Source organism: Gallus gallus, chromosome 3 (assembly GCF_016699485.2).
Source record: "Gallus gallus isolate bGalGal1 chromosome 3, bGalGal1.mat.broiler.GRCg7b, whole genome shotgun sequence".
In the NCBI taxonomy this organism is placed as follows: Eukaryota; Metazoa; Chordata; class Aves; order Galliformes; family Phasianidae; genus Gallus; species Gallus gallus.
In genome coordinates, this window is record NC_052534.1 from 970,431 (window position 1) to 998,034 (window position 27,604).

The 27,604-nt window shown below is 38.9% G+C and overlaps 1 protein-coding gene across 15 annotated transcripts in view; it reads left to right on the plus strand.

Annotated features, from left to right (window-relative positions):
• VRK2 (VRK serine/threonine kinase 2) overlaps positions 1 to 27,604 on the plus strand; it is a 45,907-nt gene that overhangs the window by 11,810 nt on the left and 6,493 nt on the right. For all 15 annotated transcript variants that reach the window (XM_040698499.2, XM_040698500.1, XM_046939686.1 and 12 more), the window contains 7 exons: positions 65 to 152; positions 276 to 384; positions 1,789 to 1,881; positions 10,913 to 11,045; positions 20,657 to 20,777; positions 23,718 to 23,776; positions 25,991 to 26,172. In XM_040698499.2, the coding sequence (XP_040554433.1) occupies positions 65 to 152; positions 276 to 384; positions 1,789 to 1,881; positions 10,913 to 11,045; positions 20,657 to 20,777; positions 23,718 to 23,776; positions 25,991 to 26,172 (785 nt within the window). The remainder of the gene's footprint in view (positions 1 to 64; positions 153 to 275; positions 385 to 1,788; positions 1,882 to 10,912; positions 11,046 to 20,656; positions 20,778 to 23,717; positions 23,777 to 25,990; positions 26,173 to 27,604) is intronic.

A 27,604-nucleotide genomic window follows, 5' to 3' on the forward strand; every position in this document is an offset into this window, starting at 1 on the left:
GAAACCCTGAAAATTCTCTAGTTACCTTTAACCCAATATTATATTTTCTTTATTACTATTTCAGTAAGAAAATGGATGAATCTCAAAAAAATAAGATGCTTAGGAATCCCAGTGTTTTGGGGATCAGGCTTGGCTGAGCACAAGGGAAAAAGGTAATAAGATGAATTGTAATTGAACCTGAAATTGACTGAAGATCCATTTTCAAAAGGATGGAGCTGCCACCAGCGTGCACCCTTGTCTCTAAGGTATTCTCCCTTTTTTGTGTATCTGCACAGCTATAGATTCATGGTCATGGAGAGACTGGGGGAAGACCTTCAAAGAATCTTTAAAGACTGTGGAAGCAGATTCAAGAAGGAGACTGTTCTGCAACTTGGGGCACGAATGGTATGTATACAGAGAAAGGAAATTGCTGTGCCTCAAAATTGCTGAATACAACTAATAAAATTATCTTCCTGAAATGTTGTAGTTAATTTAGGTAGCTGTTGAGTTTAGAAATTAAATGTATGTAATTGGTGTGCATTTCCTTTTTTTTTTTTTTTTTTTTCCATTCTTTTAAAAATACAGTTAGCATGAAGTGTAAAGTCTGTGGATTGAATGTTTGGAAGGCTCAAACCAAACTTTTTCTAATAGGTGAAAACACAGACTATGAGCTTCAAAAAGTGTGTCTAGACTGAGCTATGTAAGCCCATTCTCATGCTTTAACATGTATTGATTTTTTTTCTTTCAGTGTTTGAAGGGTATTGTATTAGACATCCATATTTGTCAAAGTTCACAGTTGCATGCTTGAATGCAAAAATTTGTGTGTTTGCTGAACTGTACTACTCCACTGGTAGTACAGACAGGATAAGGCTGGTCTGCAAATACCGGTTTCAAAGACCAGTTCAACTGTCACATTCTAACAGAAAATTGTATTATGTGCTTATTTGTGCTTTAACTTGTTAAAGACTGCTATTACTGAATAGAAGTGCACAGCAAATGGAGCAGAGGCAATAAGTTGAAAGAAGAGGAATTCTAATTGAATGTTAAGGAAAAGTTTTTGCAGAAGGAATAGCATTGCACTAGAATGTGTATCCCAGAGGTCAGAGAATGTCCATCATGGGTGACTTCTAAAGCTTGACAGTTTAGTACAACCTTGTCTAATTCAGATTACCACTGCTTGAAGCAGGGTTTTAGACTGGACACCTGCGAAGTTTACCTCTAACCTAAAAAAAAAAAAAAATAGCATAAGGTGAAGGGCTTTAATGGTCGTATCATTGACAAACTTTGAACGCTCTTTGGCTATTCTTATACCCTTCAACAGCCAAGATTGCCTTTTTTATGAGTTGTCAAGTGCACACATTTGTTTTTTAAGTATCAGAGCTGTTGTACCTCAGTAAAGAGCTGAAGAAAGATGATAATGAGGAGGAGATAGTGATATGAGATGCAGGCCATGTAATAATTGGCAGGATCAAACATGTTACAAACCTTCAGGGCTGATTGTGCGCTCTTCTGAAGTTCCTCCAGAGTTTATAAAATGCTTGTTTTGCTTTGTGACCTTAGAAGCTGGTACTCTTACAGCAGTTAGACAGGGATACTCATGGCAAAGTAGAGCTTATTCATGATTTGCCACCAGCTGTACACATGGCAGCAACAGACCCTGTGGACAGAGTGGTCAGTCCTTGTGCTCTAACTCAAAACAGTCACCTCAGTCTGTGTAGCCCTTCGCTCCACTGTGTGTGAAAATTTGCTGGTAGAGTTAAGGGTGGAGTGGAGATGATGCTTTCTTTTTTGTTTTAAATCCCTTCTTAGCTGGATACTCTGGAATATATACATGAAAATGAATATGTTCATGGTGACATTAAAGCAGCAAATCTGCTTTTGGGCTACACCAATTCAAATGAGGTAAGAATGTTTACTTATCTACACTGTTATACTGAAGTTTAAGTGTTCAATAGCTTACTATGTATATTCTTTGTTACCAGCCCATGTATTATGAGAAGTTGGGGCATGAATATTCACATCCTCTCATGACAAATCCAATAATGACTCTAGAGCTTGAGGTTTGAGTGAGAATGATGAGTTTTCTTCAGCTTCTTAGTGCTCTGCTGACTGGGGTAGTGGTAAAGGGCAGGTAGACTAATCAACAGGGTAATTTAGAGGAGCTAATTGTGGTTCTAGATTATGCTGGTTTAAGTATACTAGTAGGATTTAAGGATGTGGCCCATTGTATTTTTCACTCTTAGAATGTTCTTGCTTTCTAATATTGTTGTGAATTGTGATTTTGTGCTTCTGAGTCTTGTTCCACTTGTTGGAGTGGATATGGCAGGTGAGTAGGATTAAGATTACAGCTCTCTAATATCCTGAAGTTAGACTTGAAATTGAAGTGTTTTGATAAAACATTGTGAAAGAAAACTTTTGATCCTGTCAAATTCTTTGTGATCTTACCATGTCTTTTTTCTTAATACAATTTGAATATTCTTTTTTTTTTTTTATTGAAGGGGGGGGAAAAAATCTCTAACTTCACTTAAGTATAGTTAACTGTAAGCAATAGTTCTCCTTTTTTTTTTCCTTTCCGTAACACAGTGTTGAAGAAGCAGATATTGTGAAACAGCTCATTGCCATTAAAGGTTGAACCATTAAACTGTATCTGCTTCCTTACAAGTTTCAAGTTAAATGGTTGATTCAAAATTATCTTTTCAGCTTTCTAAAATACATGGTTTAAGGAGTATCATGACTTATAAAGCAGCCATGTTTTTAGACACTGGTAGCAGCCAGTGCATAATCTCAGTTTATGATGTTTACCAGCCTGCTGAATCTGGGAAGAAGGCTATTTAGAAGCAGAACGATCTGCTACCCAATTCCATTAACATAACTCAAATGACTTTTTTTTGTCTTGACTATTGTGTATTTTTATGACAACAAAATACGCTGCTGTTTTTCACATTGAAATCATTTTGGAAGTGTCCGTTGAGAGTAATCATAAAATTTTAAGGCATGTGGCTGGCTGTGATCAGGTGCTGTTGACTTAGAAGATCACCCCACAATAAAGCTTTAATTTTCGTGTCTGCATGAAGATTATGTTACTAGTATTTAGTTTTTGTGAGTAGTGTATTCACTGACAGATTGAAAATAATTTTGAAAATATAATTTACTAAATACAGAAAGTAGATATTTCAGCTGAAGTAGCTCCTAGCTCAAAGTGTGCAAAGTGCAAGCTGCTGCAGAGATTTTGTTTCAAATTTTGTTTTGGTAAAATGTGTTTTCCGCTGAAATGGTTTTGTAAAACAAATAAATAAAATCACAGAGTTAGGAGGAAGGGATTTCTAATACTTCTTTGCCTTGGTAATATGTGAATTAAACTTGTGTTTCTATTTGATTAAGAAAACTGAGAGGTGTTCAGATATTGTGACATAAGAGTGAAGTTGAACTTAAATAAACTCCCTAGTCACAGGTCCCCACAGTTCTGTAAGTGGCCATGGGTCTACTGGTTCCACTGAAACCATGATGACTGCTCCATGCTAGACTTAGAACCACATTGACAGAGCCTAAAATTGTAACATGTATGTGTGCGTGCATGTGGTGATTATTATAGATGTACTTTAAGGTAATGTTTATTATATTTAACTTACACTCTTGTCTCAATTGAGGCAGATTTTGGTCACATAAAAACAGATTTCCCAGATGCGGCCTTCCTGTATCTTAAAACATGTATGCTCTGTGGCTTGTTGGAATAATCTTAGCAACATTTCAGCTAAAATTTTAAAATTGGAAGGTGTCATGGAATTCAGTAAACCTTCCCCTGAAATTGATGACTTTGGTGTGCTGTCTGCCTTCTAAACTTCATTAATTTTTCTTTTTCTTGGCGCTCTACACTGTAGGTAGGCTCAGTACTGGACAGTATCTTCACACAGACTTGAGCATTCAGAATGGTGCATGTATACTTGCACACATGATATTGTATTTATTACCTCTTGGCCATGTTCATATACCTATAATTTGGATGTAACTTCAGTATGAAAGTTGCTTCTTCCTGTGTTCAAATGTCCTGTTCCTATTGTAAGGCTTCATGATGTTTGGACAATCTTTACAACATGCTGGTGAGCTGATGGATATCTTATGGCTTTATTGCAACTATGTTTTGGAAGCTCTGTTTGGCCCCACCACTGACTCAGTGTGATAGCAATGTGGAATAATCTGTCCCACATCCTCCAAATGGTTGTCAGAGATTCTGTGTTTTAATTTGGCAATCTTGTATCAACCTTATGCACTTCAGTTAAAACCTCAAACACTCTCATTACCACAGAATGTCTGTGAAGCATGTTTTGCTCAATCTGCTTTCTCTGTTAAAATGGTGGGTAGCTGGATTGCCTTGTCGTGTTTTTAAAAGCAATGATATTGAGAGGTAGAGTGGTCAAGATAGTTTCACATAGGAACATCTAGCCAATGGCAGAATCAAACTCAGGAACAGATAGCATAATAAAGCTGACTGACTTAACAGTTTATGTGGTGAGTTTTTGCTATGTATTTTACTCTCTAGAGTTATTACTCTCTAGGATTTAGTATTTTAATAGAAAATAAAATTGAAGTGTAATTTTAATTATAGAAGTTCTGGTTTTTAAATGGAACCCATAAATAATCTCTACATAGAAATACTTTTCAGATTTTTTTTTTATATTGTTTTGGTGAAGAGACAGATCTCTATGCAAAAGAACATGCATACATTTATACTGAGCTTTGCATTAGTTTGTTATTTAGTGGCTGTTGATACGTACTATTATGTCCAAATTTGCCACTGACATCCTGCAGTTCCAGAAAAGATCATTTCTCTGTGTTAAGCTTTCTGCTGTTATGCTGTCTCGTCTATAAATTAGCCTAGTACGTTTACACCGCTGCCAATAAACATCAGTCCCCTTCTTGAAATAACATGTGAAATCCATACTGCTATCCTTTACCTTCTGTGGCAAGACAGAGAAACAAATAAAGTAAAGGTCCTGTCACTCTGTGACCTCCAAATGATGTTTAGATATGGTTAGAAGATCAGAAATCAACTGACCTCAAAGAGCAGCTAGCTGCAGATCTATTCAATAAAAGGGAGTGAGGCCATTCAGTGAGTTACAGGTCAAAAGATCAATTCTCTAGTCAATATGTTTCTGAACATGGACCCAGCACAATGAGTGACAGAACAGCAGTGATGTACTAAGGGAAGTACACAGCCATGAATCTGGGAGAGGCCTGAAAGCAAACTTGAAGTGATCAGACCTATAAATTACAGAAGTGAAGCGCTGTCTCAGTATTGTAGGGAGTGTCACAATTGTCCTGAATGGTAGTGGGTGTTAGTATGATAAAACAGTAAGTGTTACTGATGTAGACTCTAAAAGAGGAATTTGAATCCACTGAACTCATTGAAATAGTAATACTGTTAAAAGAAACAAATGGGCACCAGAGAAGAGCTTAACATTGGAGTTTGTAATGAATGAAATGAGGTTTGGTAGACTCTCTTGAGAAGGTTTCTTGTAGCATTTGTTTTTCCATGCAGTGTATGGGCAGAGGTGCTGCAGTGTATGGGCAGACTCTTAAGACTGTTCCAGAAGCCATGTGTTTGGATTTTTAAGCTGCAGGCTTTAAAATTGGATTTGCATCTGTTTTGACTTAGATTTTAAGTTTTTCGTAGGCATCATAGTTAAAGAGTAAAATCTGGACATGAATCATAAATGGTCTGTATTGAAAATGAAAAAGGAGAATGAGGAAACATTTGAGAATATTAACTTTAAGACTAGCTTTCAGTGGAAAAGTACAAAGATATGAAGTGCATGCATTGATCATATGGGAAAATGTGCATGAAAATAATTCCAGTTTTAAGCTATTTTTCATTGTGCGATGAATCACTGTGACTTTTGCTCTTTAGACCTGCTTGGCAGATTTGCTTAAGAGCAGGTGAATTGAGAAAAATGAAATTCTTGTCTGTTCTCCTTCGTGTGTTTTAGGAAGAGTACAGTATACAAAGATACCATACAGAGACTATCCTTAACACATGGATGCTGGCTGAGATGTATGCTCACACTCGTTCAATTTATTTTTGTAGTTATGGCCCAAATGTCTTGGACTTCAATTGATTCCAGCACTGGGATTTGTTCCTGTTCCTCCTCTTGGCTATAAAGAAAAAAACAACAAACAAAAACAAACAAACCAACAAAGAACAAAAGCACACTTACAGAAGAAAAGGAGAGCAAAGAAGCTAGACTAGGATCCTAGAAATGGCCTAAGATTTGGCCTGCAAGGGTGTCATTGATTCTTTTTGTAGCCGAATGAGTCTGCAAAGGGGGCTGTTTCTTCAGTAGGGTTTGAGAAGTGAAGTAAAAGTAAGGGTTGGTTTAAGCACAGTTTCAGCATTGTGATGAGGTTAATGTTCTCTTAATGTGAGATATATTTCAAAAATATTTAGAAAGATGGAGGTACTATTGACACTTATTCTCAGTGTTCAGAAGGGGTATAGTCAAGTAGCATTTTATCTTAGAATTGTTTATGCTTTAGCTTCTACAACACTTCTGATATAAATGTTCTTTTCTATGGGTTTTCTATTCTGGTGTTAGTCCAGCCTGTGAGGTGGGAGCCACTGCAAGTATTTTCCTCTAACTAGACTCAGTCCTCTTAGTCTACTTGATGCTTGCCTTTTTCTTCCTTGTGTATAAAGCTTGCAATAAATGCAGTTCCAGCTAAAATGTTCTTCCATCTTTACCTGCTACAGCTTGGCAAAATTCAGACATTTAATAAAACATTAAAACTATGTAATGCAGCACTTCCTTTGATGTTTTAGCAATAATGTTACTACTTTGCCAATATTGTTACTCCTGATTTCTTAAGTGTAGATTTCTTTAGCATCCCATCTCTTCGTTTATTTTGTTTCTGGAGCCTCATTCCATTCTGTATGTGAGCAATGAGCCTTTCTGCCTTTCACTGCAAACTGTTCTCTTCAAGTGGATGAGCCTTCTAGACCCCGAATGTAGAAATTCCATGCTGAAAAGTGTTGGAAGTGGCCTGAAATCCCTCCTGCAGATGATTTCTTTCACTGTCTTCTTGGTTTATTCTTCCTTTCGCCTTTATTGGCTTTTGTTTTGTAAAAGATGCTGTTTCTGTACTAATCACTATACTTAAAACTTGTCTTCCCAAGATGGGCTCTGATCCCAAGATCTATTTTAGCCTGTCTTTTGTAGTATAATGTCCAAAGGAAGCTGACAGCTTTATCACCATTGGCAACCTGCCTCATAGTAGATGTTTACTTAATTATTTACAGTGCCTTGCATAAACTTAGTGGAACCACTGAAAATGAATTAGAAAGGGAAAATCCCTATGTTGTGATCTGTTCAATGATGAAGCTCCTGTTATATGTACTTACAGCTTCCCCAGCCAGTGCAGCTATATGATATAACATGTACAAGTTGTAAGAATTTTATCTTTAGTAGATATTTAGTACTTTACATATAAAAGCATTGTGAAGGAGTCACACACAGAAAGGAAAGGAGGACCGCTGAATCTACAGCTGGTTGCTTGTGCATGTAAATAATTATTTGTGCCTGCGTGCGGATGCTTGCATGAATAAGATAGCATATGCGTGTTTGCATGAAATTAAGTGCAAAGACTTTAAAAATCTGGCTTCTAATCTGTAACAAAATCTATTAGTAGCAGACCGTGCTAGGCACTCCTGAGTCTAGTGCAAACTGGGATGCATTTTAAAAACAAACAAACAAGAACACTGAGAAGAATCAACGGGGTCAAAATAAGTGTGGGGGAAGGAGGAATATATAGCATAACACAGCTAAAACCAGCTGTTCTAGGCTTGCATCACTTGCACCTTCATTATCCTTGATATTTCTTGTTTGCAGTGTTTTACATATCTTATTCTGCACGTTTCCTTTTTGTTCGTTTGTTTTGCTGTCCCTACAGTTTGCAGATGAAAAACAGTTGATTTTGGAAAATATGCTAACACTGACTTAATATTTCTCAATATTCTCTAATTCTCATCTTCCTTTCCCACTTCCTATACTCTTTTAAAATAATAAAAGAAAGCAAAAAAAAAAAAAAAAAAAAAAAAAAAATTACTTAGCTATCCTTACCCACCATGTTCTGAGCAAATTCAGAAGGGCATGCTGTGGTACATTATCAAAAAGTGAAAAGCAGCTATAAAGAACTATATATCTTTTTAATGATGAAGGGGCTATAATGAGAATTGATGAAATGAAATTAATGGTAATTTAAAATAATGTAGACATTCTAATAATAGTTGTGACAAGGTTGTAACAGTGCACTGCTGGTTTTGTACAAGCTGAAGGGGACTCATTTTGCGGGTGGCCGAAAGGCTTTCTGTTGAGAGGCTGCCATCAGCTCTGTGATTATGGAAAAGATGTGGCATGAGTGTTGTAGAAGTGGTAAATGGCTCGTCCAGAAGAAGTGGACTGAGCAATGACAGACGTGGCCAGCTTTGGGAACATAGTGGTGTGCTCACAAACGTTACATGTGAGTCGCTTTAAGAAGTCATTGCTTCTGAGTTCCCGTGTGTTGCCTCCTTCAGTCAAGAAGCTGCTACTCCTAGGTTGTTGGGTGTTTTTCTGCTATAACTTTAAAATTGCTTTACTGACAGTAATATTGATGGTATTTTTAAGCAACTTAAAATGTTGCAAGCAATACTTAAAACTAGATCAAATAATATGTAGTTATTGTGGATGAGAGGCAGTAACTTCTTTATGAAGTTCAAGTTTGACTGGCAAGTATTGGTGGCTACCCTTGTAGATGTCCTGCTGTTAAGATACTCTGAAATTCCAAGGCTGGGCTGCCATCTGGAAAAGGTCTAGCATGTTGTCTAGCAGACCCAGCTCAGATAGAAGCAGAGAGCTGTTGGAGATGCTTTTCCTTGATTGTTTTCTTCTAATGACTAAAATCTCATTTGAATTTAAGATATACTCTGATTTTTTTTTTAAAAGTTCAAGTCCCCTTTGGATTTCATCTTACTGTACCTGATCCAGCTATATAGGCAGTCTGTAATCAAGCCAAATCCAAAACCTATCGCTTAGCTGGGGAAGCGTACACCTTCTAGCCTACTTTCCTTCTCAGCCCTCCAAGGATGCAGAAGGATCTCAAAACTTGGTATTACAGAACTTTGAATTAGTTCTCTCATATGGACTGTGAGCTCAATTAGGACTGGTAGCAGAGCATCAGGAATACGCTGGAGAATGAATGTAGAAGAAAATCAAATCAGTGAGCCCAACAAAGTTTATGCCTTGTCCCAGATTTTCTGAACGTGCCTACAGTCTTTAATCTTGTATCACAGTTTGTATAGTCTGTCAGGTGAAAAACATAATCGGTAATCTTAAAAGCCATCACCCTGCAGGAAGCGAGTGCTGCATCCCAGCTTACACGCTCCAAATAAGCACAGATCCTGCAGCAGAAACACTAAAACCAAGAGACCAGCCATCCCAGGATTTGAAGCTGCCTGGAGCACAAACAGGAATCAGTAATTCAACAGCATGCGCTGCAAAATGATGCACTAAGTTTTCTTGAGGGTTTTTTTGTTTGTTTGTTTTTCCTCTACCAGAAGTGATATAATTAAATTAAAAGTGAGTTCTGGAAGAGTTTATTTTAGACTGTTATAGGGTAAACTGTTTTTTTTTTTTTTTTTTTTTTAGCTGAAGAGGAAACAAAAAACTAAGGTTAGAGTAAGAAAAAGGTTTCTTTGTAATATAATTCAGCAAAAATGCTTTCAGATGATACAGCTTCAGCGCCACAGATTAGTTTCACTGGCAGTATAATAGCAACCTGTAGCTTTATTTTATTTTATTTTTTGTGAAAGGACTGTCCTTAGATATTTATTTTAAAAAATAAATAAAAGCATTTCTGTAATGTGACAACTGGTCAGTGAGAGGGAGGAAGAGGCCAGGTGAGCATGTGCAAATGGCAAAGAGAAAATAACCTTTGGGATATTATGGGGTGGATGTATTGTGATTAAGGTCCAGCTGCTTTTTTGCTGTGCTGTGGTAATTGACCACATGCATGTATTAGATCCTCCCCTGTTGGAGGGTAAAATGTGTTAATCTGAACTTCATGGAGTGAACCTGTCCTCAGTGTCACCGGCAGAACTGACATGGATGCAGTACTCCATGCACCATGCTTAGAGAGAGATGGGTACCAGGTGGTATGTTGGGGGCCGTCTCGACAGGCAGCACAGGAGCACTGATTTAACTGCATGGGTTTACTTCAGAGTAACTTAAAGTGAAGTTTATCCCTGTGTCTTTTTAAAGGTTAGTTTGAACTCAGGAATGATTTATGTAGTTTGCTTTCTGGGTTGTGGGGGATACTGGTTTGTTTTGCTTTATTTTATTGTACACGTTTTGTTAAAATAACCATTGCTAGCATTAAGTTACTGGCAGTGACATCCAAGAAGATGAGTGTATGGTGAGGTGAATACCCTGCACTCCTTTGGCCACGGCCCCTGCTAGCACTGGAGTTCAGTGTGCTGGGGGAGCTGCTGCCTCATGGCGTGCTATGAAGTTGTGCAGTCTCAGCTGATGGAGAGTTTGAACGGGGGAGTGTAAGGGCAGAAAGGGATCCCACAAGCAACGTGAGGATGCACAAAAGACATATTACAGTTTATAGTGTCTAGATGCCCACCTGGAGAGGAGAGAGCTTGGGAACAGGATAAAAGACTGAAATTCTGCTTGACAACTCTGGTATAAGATAAAGACTGTAGTAGTAGAAGGATTTAAATGGGGAGGGCAGCTGTTATAGCCCCCAGTTGTACATATTTTATCCTGAGGCACCATTTGGTTTAATAAAATTTAGATCTAAGGCTGTCCTTAATCTATCAGTTTCTTAAGACTTAATTATAAAGGTTATACTTTCAAAGGACAAAAGCATTATTCATTTGTCTGTTCATGTCTTCCAGGTTTATCTTGCAGATTATGGACTTTCCTACAGATATTGTCCCAATGGGAACCACAAACAGTATCAGGAAAATCCTAGGAAGGGCCATAATGGGACAATAGAGTTTACCAGCATAGATGCTCACAAGGGAGTAGGTAGGTTTCTTTTTTGTATTTCAGAGAAGTGATTACAGAATGAGTAATCAGGCTGTGAGAGCCAATGTATACAATAGAAGTAGTCATGGGGATTGCTTGGGACCCTTGTGTGGTGACCTGTTCTTGTACCTGCAAAGCACTTCTTCAGTGCTGGTGGGGAGGGGGCAGCACCAATTTAAACTGAAAGGCTGGTGCATGTGTGGTACAGGAAGGGAGACTGAGACACCCTAAGAAAAGCTCACCATTAAGCTTAATTAGTTCATGTTGGGAGTGCTGGTTTGTATTGCTCTACTCTGTAGAGACAGAGGCAGTGTTTGTTAATGTTGCATTGTCAAGGAAAAATGTTTCAAGTTTGCCCTGTCCTTTAGGGAGAACTGTGTCTGAGTGTCACCATCTGTGTTGTAAGAGGATATTTCTCCTTCTGCAAGGAGAAAAACCTTTTCTGAAGCCATAAAGTGTTAACTTTTTGAAATCTTTTTCCAGTAGCCTTTCATATATCTTACTTATTTAAACTCACTTTGATGGTATTGGAAACACATTTGCAGGTAAATTACATACATAGTCCTTTTATTGGATATTGATTGTACTGCCTTGCATTCCAAGGCAGACTTAATTCAACAATTCCCTAATTAGTTAAAGTCATAACCTATGTCTTGTATTCATTTACCATTAATTAAACCTTAGCTGTTTATTACACCGCAGTCCAAATCCAATAGCAGACCCATAGAGCCATGGAAAAGGGAAGGGGAGGTCAATATTGAAAATATATGGTGCAGAGTCCCACTGATGGCTGCATTGTTCACAATCAATATGGTCAATGCAACACAACTTTCTTAGTTGCTATGTCAGCAAGACAAAAAGTCAATTCTAATGTTATGCTAGTGAAAAAATGGCGATTATTGAAAAACTTTGACTCTTGCTACAAAACTGTTTTTGTTAACTTTTCTTCCCTTTACTCCCCCCCTTCCACCCCCAAGATCTCCTAAAACAAATGGAATGGTTTTGTGTTGTCAGTTTTGCTAGAATCATAGCGTCACAAGTGATAAGTGTTGAAATTTGTGCTTGTTAATAGCTGCTGGAGTGTTACCTTAAACTAATACTTTCTAACGAGTTTTAGTTGGCACAAACAACTGTGTATTATTGCTTTTTCTATTAAAAGGGCCATTGACCATGTAATGTAGAGGGTCTTGATAATTTGCCGGCACTGTTAAAACCTGCAATCGTTTAACTCTGGTCATTAGGAAAAATGAAATAAGACTGTCAAGTAATTTGCCACTGAAAGAATTGCACAATTTCACCTCCTAAAAAATATTTGGTGATGAAGAGGGCATCTGTTCCAGATGCCCTCTTCTAACCTGCCCAGTGCATTTTCTGGAGGTTTGACTCTGACTTATGTTCCTGATACTGAGAGGTATGTCTGTGTACTAGTATTTTATGTGGGTACTGTGAGTATGTGGGGCTCAGCAGTTGAATAGTTATAGCAGCTACCTGGTCTATTAGACTGGAATCTGTTGTTGAATGCTTGATTAGAAGACTGGTAATTGCTTTTATTTGAAAGGAAAAGGAAATCTTAATGGAAATGTGTGGCAAAGCATGTACGTATTCAACTGTAAGTTTTTGTATTTAGCAAGCTTGTGGGTTAGATTGCTTTCTCAAGTAGCTGAAGCCATGCTGGAACTGGTGAAAGCTGGCAGACTCTAGAAAACAAAATATTCAGAAAGGTGGATTGAAGGGGTGTTTCCCCTATCCTACACTTGAAAAATCTATGCTTCATAATAGCTGCAAACAGAAAGTCTGCAGTTTTTTCGGTTGCTTCCGCCTGAAAAGCCTGCAGAACATGATATCTGGTGTGTTGCAAAGAATCCACACTGTTCATACTGAATGTCTCAGCTCTGACTTTGTAACAGCCTGAATCCATTAAGGTCAAGTTACCAGTTTCTTGTGTGCAGAAGATCTCTCAGCATCCCAGGGAAAATATGCATCTGCAGTGACTTCTGCCAAAGATTCCACAGATCCAGATGGCAAAATACAATGGCTGGTTTCGCTCATCTCATATCTTGTGAGCTTCAGATTTGCAGAGATCTTTTGAGAAGCTAAAGGCCTCCAACAGCTTTGCAAAGGGCTTTTCTCAGCAATCCCCTTTACTCCTGATGTATGATTGAGTCTCTCAAGCACAGTCTCAAGTACCAAGTGAGAGGGGATGCTCTTCTGAAAAGTGTTTAAAGACTGCAGTACTGTTGCCAAATTACAGCTGCATAGACAGCCTTAGTTCTGGTGTTACCCAAATTTTCAGCATGGAATATTTTTTACTTGAATACTCTCAGAATATAGTTCATTTTTTAAAATGGTATTTTATATAAATGAGATCCTTTCCAGAGGGCATTTTCTGAGTGCATGTAGCAACATAAATGTATTTCAAACCTTAAATCCTCTAAATAAGTACCAGTTGCTGTATTGAGGTACACAAATGAGAACATTTTGACTTGCTCTGGTTTTATTCATAAAGTAGATACCTGAATATATGCAGTGATTTGAGATGCATGCTGAAACTTAAAACAAAATTATGAATTTGTTGCTTTCAAAAGTGCTTCTTGGCAATGCTTGAAGCTGATAACCTTCTTGCATAAAGTCAATCAAATGCATCCACTTCCTACTAATTTAAATCAAAACTGGTGTTTCCCTAGCTGAATTGAGAGATTAACCCAGCTGCATGCCTATTTATTCCCCAAGCTTGTGGAGCTCATCACTTGTAGAAGTTATACAGTCCATCAAGATCTGGAAAGTTTCACTTTTGAGCAACATAATTAGTCCGTGTTTGTCCGATAGCCTTTGGTAAGAGTTGAGTTGGATGTGCCATTCTAAGAGCAGATGTGAATTGCATCTTCAAGTAAGTTGACTTAGTGTTTGCCAGCATGGCCTGTTAGTGGCTTTGTGCTGGAGCAGAAGGGGAATTCCCGTGAACTGGGAATGGCAGGGAGGAGCTGCCCTGCTTGTTTCTTGGCTTTTCATGCTGGTTTTAGTTTTTGCAAGAATTGCACAGATCATGTGTTCACTATCCATTGTGTGGATGCCTACCTGTGCAAACTGGTCTAGGGAGTTTGCTTTGGCAGGGGGTTGGACTAGATGATCTCTGGAGGTCTCCTCCAGTCCCTACAATTCTGTGATTCTGTGTGCAGGCCCTGCAGACCAGCTCTCCTGTGCTCTCTGGGGTTTCTGAACTTGTTGGATGTTTGCAGGTATTCACCAAAACTGCAGCTGTGTCCTTCCCATACCTGGAGTTCATCCTCAGCCAAACCAGGGCCACTGCTGGGGCTTTTTGCCACAGAATCCTAACCACGAGACCAGCTCTCTGCAGTTGGTGGCTGGATCTCTTTGCAAATGGTGTATGGCCAATAAGCGGTGCTGAACGTGGCACTGTTCTACTGGGTTTGTTAAATTAACCTCCTTTCTATTGTGATGCAAATTCCATATTGCACAACTGTGCTGTTAATTTTAGCATAGCACTTGAGTATGCATTGTATTCATTTTTAATGAGCATTCTATATAAACTGTATTACATTGTCTGTTGATTGATAATTAAAGAGAATTACATCTGTACCCAGTGTACATTTAAAAAATTGTTATATAGTGTTAAAATGTAATATTTGGATCAATGCCTCTTATGGATTTTTGTAGATTTTCTACTCACTGAGGCATGCAGTCAATACCTAATTTCTCTGGAGATATACTGCGCTTAACATATTGAGTTTTTTTAAATACTCCAGTCCTGTGCATTGAGTGCATGAGACCAGTTTTAATTTGCTATCGTTGATGAGCATAAGACTATGAACCATCTATGCTGAGTTCCCTCCAGCATATGTTTTTTGCCATAGATTTCAGGTAACTCTCCTCTTCCTTGTAACAAACGTTGCACAGTAAGTTAGTGGCTTTGCCATCTCTTGCATTGAGCAGAGCGACTACCAGAATCCTTGCAGGACTGATATGTTCATCTGAATGACAGCAGTGGTGACTTATGACAGGCCTAAGGCTAAGCAGACCATCTGATGAAGTTTGTCTCAGTAAGGGCTGCTTTGTTAGTCCTGCGCTCAGGGAAGACAGTTGCAGCTCCCTTTGATACTCCATTTTAGCCAGATCTTTTTTACCCGTTCCACTGGGTTACTACAGCCTGCGCTCCTTGCAGTCCATCCCAATGTTTGTGTGCAGAGTTTGTACAGGGCATGCAGCATTGGGCTGATTGTAGACAGATCTGCAGTTCTTGTTCTTGTTTTCCCCGTGGATCTGACAGAGCTGTTGCTGTTTGATATTAAAAACATAGCTTGGTGCTTGTCCATTTTCCCTTTTCTGTTACATGCAAGGGTTGACTTGAATATTTGCAGGGCTCATTTTATGAGGAGGGATGTGCAGGAATATAAACACCTGTGCCTGGAAAAAAAATTCTTTGAGCCTGTATGGCTTCTAGAGAACTTTAGTTCTAAATGGCTCTGGATCAAGAGGTTTATTTGGCATCTGGCCATGTAAAGTAAGGAGTCAGAGGGAGCCCACTGCATTTTTTTGTCAGTCACGTGAATTATTGATTAGCTGCATTTTGTGTGCCTCCCAAAGACTGCATTCAGGACAGACTGTAAATCTAAAAATGAAAGGAAAATATAACTGATAAAAAATGGGCGGAACTTTGAAGTGTGAAATAAATACAGTGATGTTTTAGTTTCTGAATATTGGATTGGAAATGTGTCCACAGTAGAAGAGGGAGCAGAAGGTAATGGTAAGGAAAGGTGGAGTCAGGCTTTAGAAGGAAAAGAAGGAAGATTGAATAGGTTCTTAAAACCACATTCGTAAGCTTATTCTGGACTGCCAGAACAGTCAGAAGTAGCAAAAATAAGATGGTTTTTCCAGCACAGCTGATAAGCACGGCTTTGAATTAGCTGTTTTCTTTAATTTTGGTTTCTCATGCTTTACACCAGGAATTTAAACAGCTAGTGACCCTCACAGCTGCTTGTCAGCCCCTTGTGTCTGTGTTTTTTTTTTAATTTATTTTTAAAGAGGAGTAAAACTTCTTGTTTCCATGTGTTCTGCTAACTTCAACTCCGGTACCTTTCATTACCAACCCAGTACCTGTATCTGTTGCCACCACCATTTTACCTCCCAGTCAGATCTCATTGTGAACTTTCCTTGCTTTATCTTCTACTCCCTCTTCTGCTGCAGACACGCTTCCAATCCAGTCTCCCTACCTTCCTGTTACTTAAACTTCTCCCCACCATATCAGGACACTTCTGCACATCCCATCTCACACCAGTCCTGGTTTTTATTCCCTCCCTGCCTATGAGGATCATGGTGTAGGAGTATCTGGCCTGCAGGACCTGCTAGCCCTCAGGCATGGCAGGACAGAACAGTAGTGTCGCTGCTTTTGTGGCTCTTGAGGTGAGTGGTGTGGCTGCTGTGCAGAGACTGTATCCAGTAGCTGATGTGTCAGTGTTGCCATCGAGGCAGCTGGCCAGCTGTGGCCATGCCTTTGGGAGGATGTGAGCCTTCAGCACTGAGGCTGATGTTGCCACTTCACCCATCTGTGGTGAGCTGAGTGCTGGAGAGTCCCTGCTGCATCTCTGCCAGCTCCACCTGTGTTCCATGCCTCTCAGCCCTACAACTGCATAGCTGTGGGATTCGAGTTTGGGGCAGAGACCAGAGCTGGCATAGGATGAGTTGCTCATTGTCATGCCCCAGGTTGAGTTATCTGGAAGAGGTGTAGTCCAATTGTGGCAGCATAGCATTTGCACTGGATTTATTTTTCTTCGTGGTTATTATCAGTGACTGTTTCTGCCAAGTGCCAAGTAAACTGTGCAGAACCATGCATGAGGGAAGGAGAGACTGCCCCAGCCCCTGCTGGCAGCTGTCCTGCCCGAGGCTGGGTAACTCTGTGTAGATGGCCTCCAAGCATTGCAGTTCATTTAACTTCTTTGCTTAGCTGTATTTACCTAACCTGTTTCCTGTAGCCATCCATTTGATTTTTTGCTCAGCTTTGAGTTAAAAAAAAAAAAAAAAAGGATGCCACTTTTATTTCATTTATTAAAATACAGTAATGATATATTTTTACCATAATAATATTTTTCCGTAATCATGTTGACACTCCTTTTCTTTATGGGCTTTTGGATTAATGGCTGTGGTATAAGTTATATTTGTTTGTGATTTAATATGAATTTGTATGCTGTAATGCCAATGAGAATCAGAGGTTCCAGTTCATGTAGATACAAGATGAGCAGCTAAAATGATCTTTTTTATGAAAAGCTTCCAATTTAAAGAAATGCTAGTGGCAAAATTGTAATGCAACAATGCTAATTAAAAATAATAGGAAAACATTTCATTTATTGCTCATTAGCCTCCCAGATCCTTACAAAAGGCCTGAGAAAGTTAGCTGAATAAGGGCCATAGAGGAAAACTCCCATTTTTACGTGATTTTAAGATGAGTTTCTCGGGAGTAGTGTAGCATTGAGAGCATAGTTGGCTTGTGTGGTATCATTTATGTTCTATTTTGAAATAGTAATATGAGTTTATATTAGGGCTCAGATAGCTGCCAAATCCAGTATACAAAGATGCATAGTATATTTCCTTCTCAGGGTGAATTGCTTCAGTTACTTTATTCTGAGTTATTGTTCAACCCTATGGCTGCAAGTTGAGTATATGTTTGTAGTGCATATAAAACTTCTTGTGGCCTGACTCTGATTTCACTGACATGGCTGTTAATTCACTAACTTCACTGGAGTTAGTCCTGATTTATTTGGCAGAAGTGAGGACAGAATCAGGCCTTAAATCTTCAAATAAAAAAGCTAAACTATAAAAAAAAATATAGTGAAATAAAATACTGCCAACACATTCTCATTAGATGGCATTTCATGTGAGACTAAAATAAGAAAAAATCCTGGTTAATAGAAGAAAAAGAAATCAAATATCTATTCAGAAAGGAGAAAGAATGATGAATTTGTAGTCTACAGACAAATAATACACACAAAAAATACAGACAAATTCAGTGTAAGCATTGCTTTGAATATATACGTTTATAACAATGACAACTTATCAAGCAGAATTGCTGTGTTTCTGCCTGGCAATCACATTTAAAATGAAGCCAGATTGACTTCTGTGTTGATGTTTATCAAGAATTCGTGTAATCCCCAGTTCTATTAGCAAATTTATTGTTCAAGTGAACTTATAGTTGATAATTATTTATTAGTGCTTTATTTGGGTGAAAATCTAATTATTCCATTGGTCTTAGATCATATTAACTCATGTAGGATTAGTTATTTGAATATGTTTTTTACTAGGATCAAAATGATGTAAAATTTGAGGAAGTTAGCATCTCTGGTACTGAGCTGAGAAGGGAGCTGAGAAAAGGAATCAGCTAGACCAGTCATGTAATCACATGTAGACATTTTCACGTGGATCTATGAAAAACACATGTAGAAGTCTTTTAGCAGTAACACTTGCAGTGACCTTGGAGATAAAGTGATGTGGGAATTTACTATCTCCCTGTAAAACATTTCCCCTTTTACTTTTAGTGATGTACAGCTTAGTTTCGTGGGCCTTTTTTCCTTTCTAGCTGACTAGTGTGGCTTTAGGAATGCATTAAGGTCTTCCTTGCACCCACCTCCTGCCTGTGGTAGCTTTGCTCTAATGCCAGTCCAGGAAAGGCTGAAACATCCAAGTGTGAGCAGGCAGCTAACTGACCACGGCCAAACTGTAACTGTGGAGCAAACTATGATCTCCAGGGACCGTTTTGTCAGAAGACCACTAATGTTAGGTTAGCTCCTGAAATCTCATTGACTTAGCATTATTTACAGATTGGTATCCGTTAGTTCCTCAGTGGAAAAAAAAAGCGTGCTATTGTAATTTTGACAGTTTTTCTCCAAAGGCCACTTTACATAGCCTGTCTTACACAAGCAGGTGCCAGAGAAGCGTTGTGTGAAGACCAGAGGATCTGCAGTCAGAGCACTGGTTTATATGGTTATAATCTGGAATTGCCATAATGGAAAAAGGAGTTGTGAACACATGTGTATGAATGGAACTGTTCCACGGTTAGCAGGAGATTTATGGCAGAAGAAATCACTACAGAACAGCAAGTGGTAGAGATTGTGTTTTTATTTTAATACGAGAGCCAAGTCTTGCATTAGGACATTGTTGAATTTAGTGTAGAAAATAAACGACCCCCGGGGGACAGCGTAGCGTTGTGTTAGATTGAAGAGCCTTTAATAACCCCATAGTCTAATAGCGGTTAAGATAGAGAATGCATAAGAAGTTATCTTCTGCTTTTACAATAATGTGAGCACGGTAACAAGAAACAGTTATGATGTGTTGGCATCGTAGCTTTTAGCAGATGACTTTTTAAATTAAAAGATAAGTTTGCTGAGTGACTTTCTGGAATTTAATGAAGGCCCATAAAATATGACATCTGTTTACAACAGGATTAGCAGCACTGTGCTCAACTACCAGTCTTCACTCCAGACAGGATGCATCGAACAGATCTGAAATCTTCTTTCGTTCGTGCTAAGTTCAAACTCATTTTGGGAGAGCATAAATTTAACTTCTACATCTGTCTTTAATCTTGATTAACAGTTTCTGGTTTTGCAGGTTCCATGTTGTCTTGTCTTGGCAAACTATAGGCTGTAAATGTGCACAAATACATATTGCAACAATTCCTGCTTGTTCAATGTTTTTGAACTTAGTTTTCTTTGACTAGCAGTAAGCAACAGCAAATGGGTTAGTACTGCAATTTCCCCTTGGAAAAGTCAATCTATTGATGAACTTCAGTTACCTGTTTTTCTGCGTGGGAGATATTTGGAGATGGGTTTAATTTTGGACTGAGTTATATCTACTGTATTTACACTCTGTAGTTAACGTATCCATTTGGGTTGTGCAGGATGAGAGTAAGTTCTTCCTGAAATAATTTCCTTTGTGGAAACAGTAGTGGTAAATTTACACAGGACTTGATAAGCAGCAAGTGTATTTTAGCCTGCGCCATGGCTCTCCTCTACACAAACCGTTCATGGTGCTTGCAGGCAGACAACTTGGGTGTGCAAATGTACACTAGATGGCAGTTTTGTCATATCTTGCGAGCACCAATAGCTCTGTAGTAGAACAGGAAAGGCCATCAGTGTTTAGTCTGCGCTCACAGGGTCCCTGCATGACCAATGTGGACCCCATGGACTTCCTGCAACATGTGTTAGCAATTTAGCAGCAGACATTTATTTCTTTGTTTTACTGCTTGGCTCTTTGAGAAAGTGTTGGTACTCAGTTATGGGCTGTCTGGATCATGTCAGAGGCCATGGGGATCAAGTCCATGTGACAGGCCAGACTGAGGAAGGATGAAGTTGGAGGAGGTGAGGAAAGTGACCCTTACTTCAACAGTAACAAGACACTGCCTGTCTGTGGACTGTGGCCAAAAGCCTGGGTGTTTTAGGTCTACTGCAGCTGAACAAACAAAACACTTTGCCCATTTGGCTTTTTCATATTTCATCTACAGTAGTTTAGTCAAAGTCTTTTCTATTTCCTAAGAGGTTCTTATTCTTTATCTTTTTTTTCTCCTTCCCCCTCCCCCCCCCCCCCCCCCCTTCCCCATTCTGTTTTAGCCCCGTCCAGACGAGGTGACCTTGAAATCCTTGGCTACTGCATGTTGCAATGGTTATGTGGGAAACTGCCGTGGGAGCACAACCTGAAGGACCCCGTAGCTGTCCAGACTGCAAAAACAAAGTAAAAACAAAACAATACACACATACGCACATACGTGTCAACATCCTTGTCACTTAACAAAGTGAGTCTGGGAAGGACAGCCACACATCCTGTAGGGTATCACCTTACAAGAGAGCAAGAACGATTTCCCTTAATTGAGAGACGCTAGAAGCAGTTAATGACATGAACTTTCCCCAATTTTTATGTATATATGGCTGTGGAGATGCGATAAAATCAGCTGCGCAGTCTGGTCATTTTGTCTGCTATGTATTTTTTCAACACTCCTTTCAAAGCAAACACTTGTGAATGAGCACGTGCCTTACTGCACATGTAGAAGGATGCTATAGATTTCCACTCCAGTTCATGGGGCCTTTGTAGAGATGATGGTACAAAAGTCTCTTGGAAGTTTTCTTTCACATTTGCATTCAAGATATTTAACTTTCCATTTGATACCTATTTTTTTTAGCTGTTTGATGTAGGTTTTTAAATTTATACAAGCCTACTGCTGTTACATTTAAATAGCAGCATACTAAATAACTTGTGTAAAATCTTTTCTTTTTCCCGGCATGACTCATTAGAGCTTACTAAAGCAACAGAGTGTATTAGTGTTTTCTTTCACTGTTTTCACAGTTGGGACTTTAGAGAGTTAATTGCATTGCCTGCAGACGGCTGTACAGAAGAGCATTTATCCATAAATGTAACATCACAATTGGAGGAGGCAGCAAACTTTTAAGTAGGGCAAGTCACAACAGAGGTACACAATGGGGATAGCTGATCCACAGAAATCAATCTGCAAATTCAGTGTGGCATCGGCTCTCAACAGAGAAAAAGGTTAGCCTGCAGACTGTGGATAATACAGATTGCATCTGTAAATGTTGACATCGTATGTTATGTTTAATATTTCTCCTTTAGAACCTCTGATCATTACACAGCCCCCTGCAAGGTAACACTTACACAATTCAATGTTAAATCAATTTAATCAATCAAGTTGCTTCACTAATTCTTCCCTTGCGATTAACCCTTAATTCTTCCCTTGCAATTGGTAGGATTTTTAGGATGCCAAGCAAACAGATGCTTAGGAGGAAATGCACAGAAAATGATAGATTAGATTAGCAGCGATATCTTTCTAGTCTAATTAATTAAGTACCTCAGTATCGAGTAATGTTCCCCTTTAACGTACTTTGTTTTTCAGTGCCTCTGAACTATTTTCAAAGGCTAGAAATAGTCATCAGGATACATGTGTGCACCCAGTTGCTTATCTGTCACTAAGTACATTACCAGCCCGGGCAGATAGCTTCTGGGCACACCAGTCTCTTGCTGTGAGTGTGTGACTGTGAGGAAAAAGGGCCAGGCCTGGGAGGTGGGATGCAGCTGAGAAGCAGGAGTCAGAGCAGGACTCAAATTCTGTTGTTCATGGATGGTATCAGCCTTCCCTTACAGGTTCTTAAGCCTCTTCTACCTGTGACACTGGGACAGTGAGGTCACTGTGCCAAACCTGTGGGCTTCGTTAAGGGCTTCGTTTAAGGGCTGCTGGTATACTTGAGTTCAGAAATTTTCATGCTATAATTGGAGCGGGGTCCCTATCTGAATTGGAATTTAAGCTAAACTAAAGGTAAATAGACACATTTAAATGTTTTATTTCTCCAAAACAGACAGTCGTACCTTTTGATATTTGAGAACAGTTCCTGGTGAGACTAAGGGTCCATCTGGCCTTGTATCCTGTTCTGGAGGATGGTCAGCAGAAAGAAGTATTAAGAATAAAAAAGGGACTAAATTACTCTTTTAGTGAAGTGCATTATTTTTTTTAATATTACAGAATACTTTTATTTATTAAATAGGGAAATGAGGTGATTGTAGCATGGAGGTGTGCATTGCATATAGCTATATGTTAAATAATCCTCCTCCACTTTCTGTTATAGAATGCAAAGCCCACATAGACAGCTTTGCAGGGCAAGATTCACAAGCCTGAACTTTGATGCGTCCCTGTTACCACAGAGCTGAGGGCTTAGAGCAAAGCATGCCTGGTCATCACATTTCTCATGCTGGTAGTACTTGGCTGAAGTTAGGGTCTCGGTGAAGCTGTTGCATACCAAACAAACTAATTTTAAATGGCTGGGTAACTAGATGGTGGCACTGAAGGTTATTTTCTACATACCCCAGTTCCACACATTTGTGAACATATCTTGTTCCTGGTCAGTGGACCTTTGTGACTCCTTTAAATTAAACAGAGGATCCTTTGACAGCATTAACAACACAACAGTAACAGATTTCACTCAGGAAAAGGGGAGCTGATGCATTTGCAGGCTCCTGCAGGTGCTAAGAAATGGGGTTTCCTGCCTGCTCAGAGATGAGAGCTGGTGATGTTTCACCCCGTTCTAAGGTATGATTTATTCTGAGCTCTGGTTTTCTTTGTTACTTCTGTTTTTGGATAGACAGAATGTAGATCTGTGCCCTTGCCCTTTTTTCATTTTTTAACTGCACAGGACTCACAGTGTTGCTTCACCTCCCTTTCTGTCGCTGCCATCCCTGCTTGTAATTTTGACAGCCATCTCCCAGCTGTCTGTGAGCTATATGGCAGAAAGAATCTGATGTTAAAATACTACCAGGGAGATGAGAGCTGCTGCTTAATTTTCAAAACACAAATATTAATCACTAAGCTGAAATCGGAACAAGTTTAAAGGATTTTTTTCTCTTTCTAGAAAGCTTAAAATATCTGCAAAGAAAAACTTAGAAGTACAGTCCTAGCTGTAAACCTGGTCCTGCTGAAATCAGCAGCCTCCAAAGAGTTAAAAATACAGCTGGAAAGGGGAGATCTTGTTTTAAAAGCAGTGCTGTGAATCATAAGCTATCCTGGAGGTCCACTCCCTCTGGAATTGAGACTTGCTGTCTACCTAAAATCCCAAATGAAGAATCACCTGCTCCAAAACCACATTAAATTGTTGTACTCTCATGTTGTTTCAGACTTATGGATGAGCTCCCAGATTCGGTGGTGGAATGGAATTCTTCTGGAAGCAGCTGTAGTAAGTGTGCTGACACTGTGTACCACACAGCTCTTCAAGCTGTTACCAAAAATACTTAGATGTCTTACTTTATGTGGGGAAGCAGAAGAAAAAGAAAAATAATACAAATGTAACCAAGTCTTCAATTTAAAGTATTAAATTTAATTGCCAAACTTTGACACCTTAAGGCAGATGTGTTTGTGAGACCTGAGTCCACGCAGTGTTACCAGTCATAGGACAAACCAAGAATATCCAAGTCAGTGCCACCTGAGCTTTCCTGACATGCCTCAGAACTGCATCAGATCTAGAAATCAAACCTGGCTGTCAGCTTTTCCCTTCCTTTTTTTCCCCATACTTCATTGATATCCTGTCCACGTCCTTATCGTCTTCCCTAAACTTCCCTCGCTTTTCTGTCTACCTGTTTACTTAGTGAGTGAGTTAAATTCTGAGGAGAAGATGGCTGCGACTTCTTTACTGCACGTGGAACAAATTGGGGGTGAGGTTTCCATTGTCAGTAGCTTTTTATAAGGTTTGGCTCTTTCTCCTGCCAGATCCAGGAGTTTGGTAATGTGCAGTAAAAGCTGAGGAACGAGGGATTAATAAAGAAATCTCTACAGTGCTCAGAGATACGCTGTGTATTAAGTAGGGTATTAAGATAGCAAATAGTACAAAATATATGTAATTCAGGAATGGATGCATTCAGGGCAGTTTTCCTTTATCCTATTTGTGTAAAATTTGGCACTAGTGGAACCTCTCTGAATGCATATCTGTCCAGCATAATAATTCACCCTGCAATATCTGTATTTAGCTGATAACAGGGTGGTTACATAATACTCATTGTGAGATTATATGTCAGACTCATTAATTTAGGGTGTAATTTAATTTAACTAATATTTCTGACTTCAGTAGAATTGGATCATGCCCTTCATGTACAAGCTTAAGCTTAAAGCATTTTTATCTTGAAGGCTTGTTTACTGCAAGGGCAGGAACTAATTTCTGGATGCTGTTGGATGCTGGTCACTCTGCAATGCACAATTCTCGATGCTTAACGATACTTGGTGATTAAGGATACTTAATGCTTTTATTGCAGGAACTTCTGGTGCTGCTTTTCTGCCTTATCCCATAAGCAACCACTGAGTAAACAATACAGACATGGAGGGCTAAATTTTCAGCCCCCACAAGCAGTAGTACAAAAATCCTAATCTCATCTGTGATGCATGATATAGTGACGTAAGGGATTCCAGCCATAGGTAATCCAGGCTGTTAAGGAAGGAGTGACTATCTTAGGAATAGAATAATTGCCCACAAAAGGTTTATAGCTTAGTATTTTGAGTTTGAAAAAGCAAATGAACGCGTAGCTCACCTTGTCATTTATCTCCTTCGCCAAAATACAGACGTAGCACAGGGAAAACACTGCACTTCCTACGAAAGTCAGTTTCTATTCTTTATTTATTCACTTATTTTCAAAATTGCTGCATTTGAATGATTGGAATGCAGGACGTGTTAGATAAAATGTATTCACAATCTGCATACATATTTAGTAAGTTTTTGTTTCTGGGATTTCAGTGGATGCTAATGTCTGGTGTGGCCCTTCCGTTTTAGGATACGCTTGGATTGTCAACTGAAAGAAAAGTTTGGTCCACCCCTGTATGTTTTCCCCAAGAGCATTATTTTTGCACGTTCATTGGTTTTCTTGATTTTAGAACCACTCAAAAGTGACTGCAAAATGATGATGCTGTGTTATATAGACTGTATTAGTATGTAATCTCAAAATCAACATTTGTTGAACTATTAGAGAACAAAATTTTGCCATTCACCAAAGCATTCTAAGGATAGCTGTACAGATTAAAATAGAGTTGTTGAGGCTAGTTAATATTTAAAGTTGTATTATGTCCCTTCAGATATAAAATGCTTCTATTTTATATGGAAGTATCCAACGTTTGTCAATAGAGTTTTGATTAATTATTGTATTTGGATAACTTACAGTACCACACAAATTATTGCATATGCAGAACAAGACACAGCGCTTAAGGGTTAGCGTGTTTATCCAAGTCTGTCTTTTCCCTTCTCATCTCCAAGACAAGATACTGTCAGCTCTGTTTTGAGTGTTGTCTTCAGCTGAAATTTTGTCATCTTGTTTGGCAGTATAGGGTTGGCATCCATTTTGGAATTAAATGCTTTCTGAAGATCTAGGTCTACACCAAGTGAAATTTACATTTGAAATACATTCCACAGGTGAACTATCCAAGTTTTTGGTGTGTGTTTATGGCTTAGCTTATGATGAAAAGCCAAAGTACCAAGAGCTTAAGAAAATCTTGCTGGATGGGCTAGAGATGAGCGGAATTCCCTATGATGGTCCTCTGGAATTTTCCACTGCAGGATGCACACAAAATCACTGTGCTGCTAAAGCGTCAAAAGTAAGTAAGAGAGTTTGGGAATTATTTCTGAAATCTCCTGCTTAATTGTTGCCTTTCATTTTGTTAAAGAGGAAATAGTTTATGATCACAAAATGGGACTGACACAAGCAGTTCTTTTTGCCTTAAATACACCATGTTTGTTAATTCCTGTTTCCCCTGGCTTTGCTAAAATGTGGGATGTCAACCCTTAAGGAGGAAGAACTGTCATGAGTCCTTTTGACCTACAGCCTCTCACTTCAAAGCAGTAGGTCTGTAGAGAATGATTTACTTTCAGGATAATGGGGAAGTCAAGGACTTTGTTCACCAGCATCTTGAAGACAAGCCTGGATGCCCGTTTTTTCCTTCTTTACAGATTAAAAGCAAAGCTACCTTTATTAGTGGAAGCATTTAATTCATTTTCTTGCTTTCAAACTGTTCTTTGTCATTTGCCTTTATGCTCCTGCAGCCACTAATGTGGAGGAGGTATTATTCTGGGATTTAACTATGTTATTGGTATGCAGTGATGCACTAACACGGAATTTAAAAACTGACAGCTAATAATGTTATGTTTTCCTTTTGTACTTCTAAGTCTGAAACGATACGGTTAATAAAACCTTATTTTAATAAGTGGAAATTGAGGTAATTAGCGGTCTTACTGGACATGCTGTGAAATGTCAGTCCCAGCATACCTCTGCCTTGAAACTACCCGTATGCAAAAGCCCTGTTTCTGTCTGTGATGCGTGTGCAATAAGACAGGGTCAGGGTACCATTCATTTTTAATATTTCTGGTGAACTTTGGACCAGCACAAGTGTACGTGAGCCAAGAATGCAGGATGCAAACTAATGTGACTGATAGGCTGCTAGATGAATGGTGATTCAAGTATCAGTGCACAGATGGTTCTGATTTGCTGAGTTTTGTAGCTGCTGCAACTGAAGACATAAAATATCCTTCTAGTCATAAATTAGCTCTTTGGAAGCAAAACCTTGGCACCAGAGCTTTACAACCTTCAATTAGTAGGGAAAGAAGTATTTGAATGACTGTGGTATTGACATCTGTAGGCCTGCATAGTAATCATTCCTAATAGAAGAGAATATCTGTTTGAGGGGGTTTTGCATGGCTAATTAACCACCAGTGAGAATATGTAATTTTTTCATGATCTCCTGATTGTCACCTTTCTCTCATGATACAATTACATTTTATTGTAGCTAGTGCCTCACAAACCAATTGTCAGCACTATTTACGTGTTACGGAAGGCAGGACAAAAGTTCATGTTTAATAAAAAGGCACTGAGTTTTGATCCTGGTAATTACAGATACTTATTTTAGCAGTTTTATCGACTTTTCTGGTTTTAGCACTTTTGGCTTCTAACAAAACCAAAAACTCTGTCAGTGACAGAATGTTCCTTGCTACGATGGTGACTGTGTTGTCCTCACTAATTTGAGATGATTTTTT